This window comes from Bison bison, unplaced genomic scaffold (genome assembly GCF_000754665.1).
Source record: "Bison bison bison isolate TAMUID 2011002044 unplaced genomic scaffold, Bison_UMD1.0 scf7180017864313, whole genome shotgun sequence".
NCBI classification, from domain to species: Eukaryota; Metazoa; Chordata; class Mammalia; order Artiodactyla; family Bovidae; genus Bison; species Bison bison.
This window is the reverse complement of record NW_011494885.1, coordinates 2,976,232-2,986,652: the sequence shown is the minus strand read 5'-3', so window position 1 is coordinate 2,986,652 and position 10,421 is coordinate 2,976,232. Positions and strand designations below refer to the sequence as shown.

Sequence of the window (10,421 nt, the reverse complement as noted above, 5' to 3'; positions counted from 1 at the left end):
GGCCCCCCCCCCCCCACGTTGTTATCACTGTGTGATAGTCTGTCTGTTTCCGCTCCTGACCCTTCACTCTCTTCCTCTATTTATTTCACTGTTTTGGGTTCCACCCTGTGCCCCCAGGCCCCCTCCCAGGTTCCTGTTTATAAGCCCCATTCCCTCTGCCCTGACTTGTACGTGAAACTTGTCTCAATAAACCCTTTGGAGTAAGATGGGTGGCAGTGCTGACTGTCGAGGGCACCGGGGACTTTCGGGGAGGAGTCACCGGCTCCGCCAGGGGTGGGTGGAGCTTGGGGAGAGGAGATAGGATGGGTTGGGGTTTTGTGGTAGGGTTGTGGGGGCAGAGCTTGGGCGGGGTGTGGGTGGAGGGACGGAAGTGGGGGCACAGGACCGAATCTCCCCATGCCCCTCCTTTCAGTCCCTAAGCGCTCCCTCCCCAGGGGCTCGAGCAGCAGCCTGAGGGGGCAGAGCCCTGACTGGCCAGTGATACACATGACAGTTCAGCTCAAGACTCTTGTCCCCTGTCTGCCCCCAGTGTGGCAGCGAAAAGCTAGCCGCGAAGTCAACGTGCCGACCCAGAGTACTGAACACCCCCTTTCCGTACCTGCCCGCATGGGGTGTAGGGCCTGCCCACTCGGAACACCTCCACCCTCCTGGGACTCCTCTCCTCGAGGTGGCCAAATCTCAGTGGCTGGGTGTTCCCTCAGCGGGAGCCAGACCCTGTGCTTAGCTCTTCGGGTGCCATTGCACCGGGTTCCCACAACCTCAGACCGTGACACGTGTTGCAGAGGATGAGAGATGGAGGCCGGGCCTCGAGGCAGCCCCGCAGGTTGTTCAGGGCCCAGCAGGTCATCAGAGTTTGTATCCAGTCCCTGGGGACCCCCTCTGCTTGCTCGGAGGCCTCCACCCCTACCAGCCAGGGGTCCTTGGGCCAATCCCAGCATCTCTCTCGACTTCAGCATCCCCAGAAAAGAGCCAGACAGTAATGCCCACCTCCTGGCTTATCAAGGGCTGCCCCCCAATGCCCAGAACAGGGCCTGCCGCCTGTCAGGGCCCCATGAACACTTAGGGAAGGATGAAGGCCTGTGAAGGGCACTTGAGGAAGGATGAAACCCTGAGAAGTACACAGTGCTGTTGGGACTTCACGGTGGCAGTTGCCTGCCCATCTGGACAGAGGGCACAGGTGGGCAGAGGGCCATCAGGTGAGGCTGACAGGAGCCCAGCTTCAGGCGCCATGCAGCCTCACCCCCCCCCCACCATCCTTCTAGGCTCCGTGCTGCTTCCCCAGGTGGTGGTTTAGGTTTTCACCCCAGCCTCAGACTTCCTTCCCCAGCCCCAGCCAGCCCCCGGATGTGGTGGCAGATTCGCTACTGTACCGACCTCAGCTGCCCCAAACAGCCCTCTTAGGAGCAGCAGGGGGCTCGTCTTGAGGTCCTCAGCCCCACCCAGCCCTGCTGGTCGGGAGCCCATCTCAACCTGGGTGCCTCTGGGGCTCAGCCAGGCCGTGGCCTCTCGATGCAGCCCATGGGCGGCAGCTACCTGCTGGATGATCTTGGACAAGTCACTCTGCCTTTCTGAGGGTTCAGCTTCCGGTATGTAAACTAAATGGTAGCCACCCTTATTATTAGCTGGGGAGGGAAAATCAAGTCCAAATGGCTCCTTGAAGGGGTGTTTTATGACAGGCCTGGCACATTCTAGGGCCTCAATTCATACTTGCTGAATGACTGAGCAAACCCACCCACAGCACCTGAGTGTCTGAGGTGCGCACCCCTTTATCTCAGCACATTAGAGTCACAGCCAGCAGGACTGAGCTTCTGCTGTGTTGTAGGCACACTTACACCGTCTCATCCTCACAAAGACCCTCGGGGTCAGTCCAATTGTCCCATCTGAGAGATAAGAGAAACAGGCTCAGAGTGGAGAAGTCACCAACCTAAAGTTACCCAGAGATAAGACACGTGCACACTTCCCCAGAACAATGTGCTTTCCCTCTGTGAGGTGGTGAGGATGTGTGGTCCTCCCTGGTTGCTATGGTTCTTTCAGGCTCCCCGAGGCTTTTATCTGGCTCTTCACGCTTCTAAAGACTGGGGCAGAGTGGGAAGCTGACTACAGGAGGAAGGAAACTACACCCCTTCTCCACCGGCCCTGCGCCTGACTCTACCAGTCCTGACACTCCAGTCTGTTCGTGGCACTTTGGCCACGGTCGTTGGAGCAAGACCTGAGGCAAGGATCTCTGTCCATCTGGAGGCCTCGGTCTTCCCACCTGTGGAATGGGCTGGGGTGTGTCGCGAGGGAGGACGGTGACGCTCTGGGAAGACGCAGGCTCACTCCGGAGAGCGGACCGGACCTGACACCGTCTCCCACCCTTTCCCCTGCGGTGGGCGCCGGATGCAGGCCAGGCGAGATGGCTCCTTTCCTTAAAGGGCCAGACGCCTCTTCAGCCCCGGCCTCGAGACCTGTGGTGGGGGTGAGGGTGGCTTGCTCCTCCCTTACCAGCTGAGGGAAAAGTTAACTTTCCAGACAAGGCTTTGTTGGTGGGAGGAATCAGTCTCTCCTCCCAGTCCTGCATCTCCCACCCCAGGTCCCCAGGCCTGGGCGGGGGAGGTGTTACCCCCAACTTGGAGGCGCGCTGAGCCCGCCCTCCTCTTCCGCCCCCAGGCTCTCATCAGGTTCCACCCTCTCTGACGTCACCAAGAGCGGTGCCGATTGGCCGACTGAACTGTCACTCTAAACACTTCCTCCTGGGCCGCCGCCGCGGAGTTAAACTTTGGAGGGGGAAAAAGAGCCACCGGCTCCCTGCGCTGGGCGACTTTCCCATCCCTCCCACCCCCCGCCACCCCACTGCCGATGGTAACACCGCCTTCCCCGCGGGCCCCGACCGAATTTTTCTCCAACTTCCGAGACCCGTGAGATTCCCTCCTTAGCACCCCGGCCCTCGGGATCCCTCTGCCCATCCCCGGGCCCGCCATCGGATCCCTGGGATCCATTCGATCCCCGACTCAGAGGCTCCTGCTCTCCACCCCCAAGGTCTGGTGAATCCCTCTGGCCCCCTTCTTAAATGGATCATCTTTCTAGAGCCACTGACTTCTCGACTCCACCTGCTCCCTTTCCAATCCCTTCTCTCTCCACGGATCCTTTGGATCCTGGGCTCTTTTGATCGCTGTGACCCGGACCTACTAGATTTCTTCTTTGATTTCTTGGTATCTCCCAATCGCTGGCCCCTCTCCCCAAAAGCACTAGATTTCTCCTTTCTGATCATCTGTGTTCCTTTAATTCCCCGGGTGGGTGTCTGATCCACTGGATTCCTTTTCTCTAACTTCCCAGGGTCCCACCATCCTCGAGTTCCCTCAACCTGCCAGGCACGGTTCTCTTCTTGGATTCCCGGGATCCCCGCTTATAAGATCCCTGGGATACAGTGACCCAAGCCTCCCTGCTCAGGCTTCTCCAACCCGATCCCGGGGTGGGTGCCGGGCGGCGGACCCCGGGCCTCGCCCTATGGCCGCCGCCCCCTCGCATCCCGCCGGGCTCCCGGGCTCTCCCGGGCCGGGGTCACCTTCGCCCTCCGGCGGCTTGGAACTGCAGTCGCCGCCACCGCTGCTGCCCCAGGTCCCGGCCCCGGGCTCGGGGGTCTCCTTCCACATCCAGATCGGGCTGACCCGCGAGTTCGTGCTGTTGCCCGCCGCCTCTGAGCTGGCCCACGTGAAGCAGCTGGCTTGCTCCATCGTTGACCAGAAGGTGAGCACACAGGTTTCCCACCCCCGCCCCAGCTTTAGGAGAGGTCTGGGGGGTGGGGGGCGCTGGCAGAGGTGGCTTCGAGCCCAGTATAAGGAAGGGGGAGAGAAGTGGGTAAGCCTTGGGCTGCTGAGGGGTGGGGGTGCAGCACTGGCCCCCCAGTTGCCTCCTCACCCCACTACCCCTTTGAGAGAGGCCTGGTCCGGGGTGGGGTGCCCCAGAGGCCTCCCCGAATTGCATGTCCCTGCATGTTGTTGTTTGCTGCAGACAGCAGGGAGGAAGGGAGGGGCCAGCCAGGTGTAGGCGCCCAGAAGGAGCAGGCGGGAGCCCCAGATGTGGGAGACCTCTCTGCCTGGGCTCACCCCAGCCTCCCTCCGACTTGGTGGAAACAGTAGAAATTGAAGCCGGGCCGGCCTGGGCGATCGGGTGACATGTGTGGGTGTGGGTGTGAGTGCGCCCTGGACTAACTGCCAGGGGCAAGTGAGGTCTCAGGGACCAATTTCTGCCCTCCCCCAGGACAGAGGTGTGTGTGGAGGGGCAGGCGCGCCTCTTCAAAATCCCCAGAGGTTCTGAGGTCTCTGTCCCCGCTCCTGATCGGTGTCCCCACCCTTCAGCTCTGAGGCTGGCCTGTCAACACGAGCCTTCCCCACTCCACCCCACTCTTTGCTTTGGACATCACGGTCACTGGGGTTGAGGCCTGGAGAATCTCGTCAAGGGGAAAAGCGGGTGGGACACAGTGTTTGAATTCTAGAACACTAAAAGTTAGAATAGTGGGCTACTCTACTGTTGGAATTTTTGACTTTAAAAATGTTAGAATTCTACATTGTTGGAATATGCAACTGCTAGGTAACTGACTCCTCTGGTATTGAAGTGTTCAAACATTAGACCCTGAGGTGGTTGAAATACTAAAACATTAAAATGTTGGAATATTCTATTCCCGTGTTGTTAGAATCCTAGAGCATTAAAATGTTAGAATTTTGGTACGCTGGGTTGTCGAAAACTTTCAGGCTAAGATATTCAAATATTAGAATCCTAGTTTGGCAGATCCCTACAACATTAAAATATTAGACTACTGCTAATCTAGGTAGTTAAGTCTAAACGTTATAATAATTTGTTGGAATCTAGAAATGAATCCTATCATAGGAGCATGCTGGAATCCCCAAATATTCAAATTCTAGAATCTTCTTAGACTCCTGGGAATGGATTCTCTGGGCTTCAGCGAAAACATGAGGAACCTGGCCAACTCTCCCATTTTACAGACAAGGAAACTTAGAGAAAGACCTCCGGGGCAGTCAGGACTCAAGTCCTGGCACCTGGAGACCCTCTCCCAGCAGCAAGAACAGATGAGTTTCCTTTGCCACCAACCCCCCTTCCCCTTAACCAGCTCCCACACCCAACTCAGCCTGCTCCTTAGGGAAACAGGCTGGGGAGAGAGCAGTTGTTCCCTGGGTAAGATTCTTTATCTGCTCAAGTCCTCAGCCTACCCCCTCAGGCCTCACCCCAGTTTTCTCTTCTGCCCCGCTGTCCAGGTGTAGTAGGGCCCCTTTCCTTCCTTCCAGCGGCTCCACCTGGGTGGTTTCACTTTCTGTTCTACAGGTTTCATTTCCTGCCCCTCCTCTCCCTAAGCTGGGGACCGGGGCACCTGGGTCCTTGGGGCTTTGGGTAGGGGCACCCTGCCTATCTCCCAACTCCTTGGAGCCCTAGACTTTCTGCACCCCCCCGCTCCCCACCCCCCCCCACCCCCAACCAGGAGTCTTAAATCTCCTCCTTCCAGATTGCCCAGCCCCAGTGCTGGGCGTGGAGCCAGGTAACAGGGACAATAGATTCAGGAAGGAAACTGGGGGTTGGGGGACAAGGAGGGGGGAGGCGGGGGGCTGCGGGAGCAGGAGGTGGTGTGGAGATAAGGGAAGGGGTGCTCACTCAGCCCTGCCCCTCTCACTTCCAGAAGATTCTAGGTCCCCAAGATCCCAGAGCCAGTCTCCCTCCCCAACTCTGGCAGGCGGCTCTCGCCCAGCACACCTGGGTCTCTGGCACCCTGCCCGGCTCGGCTAGAGCTGGGTTTGGGAGGGTATAGACAGGAAGCAAGGGGCTGCGGGGTCTCTTGAGTTTCCGGGGGAAACAGCCCGCCCTGCCCTGGGAAGGTTCCAGACCGCTGCTCTGAGCTTTTCCGTCACCACGTCCCTCTCCCGCCCCCTCAGTTCCCCGAATGTGGCTTCTACGGCCTTTACGACAAGATCCTGCTCTTCAAACATGACCCCACGTCGGCCAACCTCCTGCAGTTGGTGCGCTCCGCCGGAGACATCCAGGAGGGCGACCTGGTGGAGGTGGTATTGTCGGGTGAGAGGCCGAGGCCCGCCTAGGGGCGGAGCCTCGAGCGGGGGGGCGGGACATCGGTAGGAGGCGGGGCGGGGTAGGCCCAGAAACTTAGTTCTTCAAGTTAGGGACCCGCGGTTCTAAGCGCTGGCTGCAAATTAGGAGCCCCGCGGGAGCTCCTAAAAACTCCCGCTTCCAGGAATAGGTAGATGTGGTCCCTGCACACCGTGGAATTCGCCCCGCACTGAACGTAAGTGAGCCAGAGCAACCCGGATGGATCTCACACATCTTGCTTAAGGGACAGAAGCTAAGCTAGGCATTGAATCATGCCATTTACGAAGCACAAAGACATTTACGCTATTTTGGCAGAAGCCAGGAGAGTGGGTGCCTCTGAGGAAGCTGCGGTGGGCGGGTCACAGTGGTTGAAACTTCCATTTATCCATCAGGATGCTGGTGACACGGCGTGAACAGCTTGACGGTTCATCGAGCTATGCGTTTCTGATTTGGCCCTTTCTAGACCTATGCGTCACCTTGATATAAAGTTCAAAATGTTTTGCTGTCTGTCTCCTCTCGATGACATGCTTAATTCAATCAGATTCTGCAGCAGGAGATGAAACCCGGGCACCTGGATTTTCAGCCAGAATCTAGCCCACCCACTGGCCCTTCCCATTTGATAGATGCGCAAGCTCTCAGCACTTAGAGGAATCTTTAGCCCTTGGTCTTTCAGAAAGGCTGAGGTGGGTGGGAAGCACCTTCCTTACTCTGGTTGTGTGCCCCCCCCGCCCTGCCCACCCCCATCCCCATCCCCACCCCCACCCTGAGTGCTGCAATGCTTAGTAAAATTTGCTGGATGGATAGATGACAATTAGAAGTTTGGATTTACCTCCATCCTAGAGTCTCACAACCCTTGGATGTTTATCTTCATCCTGGTTCTCCCTCAAACCCTAGTCTTCTTTATGTAGCTATCTTCCTGATGCTTTCACCGGGTGCCTCCAGGCATCTCAGATATAGCCTGTCCAAGACAGAAATCTTGATTTTGCCTTCTTTTTTGTTGTTGCACCGCTGGGCATATGGGATCTTAGTTCCCCCACCAAGGATTGGACCCATGCCCTCTGCAGTGGAAGTGCAGTGTCTTAACCACTGGACCACCAGGAAAGTCCCCTGCCCTTCTAACTCTTCTCTTCCCACAATCTCCTCCAGCTTGGTGAAGGGTATCACACAGGTGCTCATGCCCCAACTTTGAGTCATCCCTGACTCTTCTTTTTCCCGTATCCCTTTACTTGGTCCATCATCAGACCTACTGATCTCACCCTTAATTTACATCCTGAAGCTACTTCTTAGTCTCTCCATGGATCCAAGCCACCATCACTTCCTGCCTAGATTACTGCAGTAACACCTAAGTCAACCCATGACATTCCACTGTTCAGAATCCTCCCATGGCCCCCCAGTACCCTTGGAAGAAAAAATGCAAACTCCTCCTCAATGTGGTCTCAAGGCTGTGCATGACCTGGCCCCTGCCAATTCCCTGAATTCATCTCTTAACACTGTCCTTCTTACTTTCTTTGTTCCAACCATCTTGTCTGCCTTCTGTCCCTTGAAGAAGCTAAGCTCCCTCCCACCTCAGGGCCTTTGCACTTGCTGTTTTGTTTTTGGTTTTGGCTTTTGGCGGTTTTTTTTTTTTTTTAACATTTCTTTACTTATTTTGCTACGCCAAGTCTTTTTTTCGGCTTGTGGGATCTAGTTCCCTGTCCAGGGATCAAACCTGGGCCTCCTGCATTGGGAATGCAGAATCTTAGTCACTGAATCACCAGGAAGTCCCTATTCTTCTTCTTCTTCTTTTTTTTTTTTAGTGTTTCTCGTCTCTTTCTTGAAAAGAATGTCAGCTCTCTGAGAGTGGGGCGAAAAATCTCTCTTGTTCAGAGCTTTATCCTGAGTGTGTAAACAGTGCTTGGCACATAGACACAGTCCCCTTTCCATTGCATAATATAAGAAAAGTAACTTAATGATAGACAAAAAATTGGGGTGGGGGTAGGGAGCCCAACAAGATTTAGTCCAAAAACAAAACTTTTAAAATAATAGCTAACATATTATTGAGCATTTTCTCTGTGTCAGGTACTGTTTTAAGAGTTTTCCAGGACTTCCCTGTCAGTCCAGTTATTAGGACTCCAAGCTCACTGCCAAGGGCCCAGGTTTAATCCCTGGTCTGGGAACTAAAATCCCATCAGCAATATGGTAAGACGCAAAACAAAACAAACAAACAAAAAAAACCAAAAAAGTAGAGCTTTCCATATATTCTTTTAATCCATAAAAAAGAACTGTAAGCAGATACTATTAAGATACTGGGCACGGAGATGTCCCTGGTAGTCCAGTGGCTAAGACTCTGTGCTCGCAATGCAGGGGGCCCGGGTTCGATCTCTGGTTGGGAAACTAGATCGCACATCCCACAGCTAAGATCCAGTGCAGCCAAATAAATAAAGTACTTAAAAGAAAGAAAAAGGATACTGGGCCTGTTCTTTGCTAGATTCCTGCATGGCCCAGACTCTTACCTTTTTCAGGCCTGTATCCTCATGTCATCTCCTCAAGAAAGCCTTCCCTGAGTACCTATTTTATTTTGGCCGTGTAGCACAGCTTTCAAGGATCTTAGTTCCCCCACCAGGGATTGATCCCCAGCCCCAGGCAGTGAAAGCACCAAGTCCTAACCACTGGACCGCCAGGGACTTCCCCTGGCCACCTATTTAAAATGGTACCTCTTGCATCTTCCCTATCTAACCTCTTTGCTTAATTTTTCTCCCAAGCATTTACTGACTTCTCACTTAGTGTATATTTTATTGCTTAAAAATTTCAGAAGCAGTATGTACAGTGGCTCAGGAAGATCCCCTGGAGAAGGGAATGGCAACCCACTTTAGTATTCTTGCCTGGAGAATCCCACAGACAGAGGGTCCTGGCGGGCTATGGTCCATGGGCTCGCAAAGAGTCAGACACGACTAGCAACTAACACTCTCATGTACAGGGTTAAAAGCATGAACTCCAGAGCCACCCTGGCCTGGATTTGAATTTGAGTTCTGCACCTTGCTAACTGTCTGACCTTGGGCAGATTGCTTCACCTACTGTGCTGTAGTCTTTTTTTCATCTAGAAAATAGGGATAATCATGTCCCTCAGTGGGCTCTTAAGAAGGCTAAATTTTTTAATATTATAAAGTACTCAGCACAGTGTGGCTTGGTGGCTCAGTGGTAGAGAACCCACCTGCCAATTCAGGAGACACAGGTGTGATCCCTAGATCAGAAAGATCCCTCTGGAGAAGGAAATGGCAGCCCACTCTAGTATTCTTGCCTGGGAAATCCCGTGGTGGGCTACAGACTCCACAAAAGACTCGAACACAACTTAGCAACTAACAGCAGTAACAACTCAGCATAGCGCCTGGCACAGAGTAACTGCTAGATTGAGAGGCTGTTAAATGAGAGTATTTCTCTTACTTGTTTGTCAGTCTCCCTTACTAGAGGCCAGGCAGAGATTTTGTCTGTGTTGTTCTGTGTAGTGTCCCCAGCCCCTGGAACAATATCCAGTAATTATCTGTTGAATTTCCATTTTACGGATGAGAAAAGTGAGAAACATAGGTATTTTCTTTTGTTTTGTCTTTCTCTTTCTCTCTCTCTTTTTTTTTTTACACTTCCCAGATCAAGTAGATCATAAATTCTGAAGGTGGGACCCAAACATTTGTATTTTTTTTAAACATTTCTAAATTGTGATGAAATATACATAACATAAAACTGCCATCTTAACCGTTTTAAAAGTCCAGTGTTTAGCAGTGTTAATCACATTCACATTGTTAGGCAATCAACCTAACAACCTCCAAAACTGCTTTCATATTGCAAAACTGGAACTCTGTACCCATTAAACAACTCCCCATTCCCCCTCCCCTCAGCTCCTGGCATAGGTACATAGGTGTTCTGGCCAGTGGTGGAGCTGGGATTTGAACCCAGGTCGAATGTAGGATGCGAGTAAATGATTGAAGGAGAGATCAAACCTTGCAGCCGGGAGGACTGTGAGAAACCTGGGAACGCGGAGGCTGAAATGGCCACCGCTGGTCGCGGCTCAACCATGCGTCCCTCCCTGCTGCCTGCAGCTTCGGCCACCTTCGAGGACTTCCAGATCCGCCCGCATGCCCTCACCGTGCATTCGTACCGAGCGCCTGCCTTCTGCGACCATTGCGGGGAAATGCTCTTCGGCCTAGTTCGCCAGGGCCTCAAGTGCGATGGTGAGAGACCGAGGGGGCTGGAGGCGGGGCCAAGAGGAAGGGCGTGAGCGTGAGGGCGGGGCCGAGGTGGAGCTCAGGACCTGGAGGTGGGGCCTAAGAGGAGGGGGCTCGGAAGGCGAGGTGAGCGCC

The 10,421-nt window shown here is 54.2% G+C and overlaps 1 protein-coding gene across 6 annotated transcripts in view; it reads left to right on the top strand.

The window, feature by feature from the left end:
• The first annotated feature begins 1,324 nt into the window (after nucleotides 1–1,324).
• The window catches only part of PRKD2 (protein kinase D2), a 34,552-nt gene continuing 25,455 nt past the window's right edge, over nucleotides 1,325–10,421 (top strand). The window contains exons 1-6 of one of the 6 annotated variants that reach the window (XM_010852642.1): nucleotides 1,325–1,586; nucleotides 2,035–2,214; nucleotides 2,650–3,018; nucleotides 3,316–3,726; nucleotides 5,922–6,060; nucleotides 10,161–10,292. In XM_010852642.1, the coding sequence (XP_010850944.1) occupies nucleotides 3,487–3,726; nucleotides 5,922–6,060; nucleotides 10,161–10,292 (511 nt within the window). In that variant the 5' untranslated portion in view covers nucleotides 1,325–1,586; nucleotides 2,035–2,214; nucleotides 2,650–3,018; nucleotides 3,316–3,486. Of the gene's footprint in view, nucleotides 1,587–2,034; nucleotides 2,215–2,649; nucleotides 3,727–4,901; nucleotides 6,061–9,959; nucleotides 10,293–10,421 lie in introns of those variants that run through there. The other 5 variants (XM_010852640.1, XM_010852641.1, XM_010852644.1 and 2 more) reach the window with 5 other exon arrangements.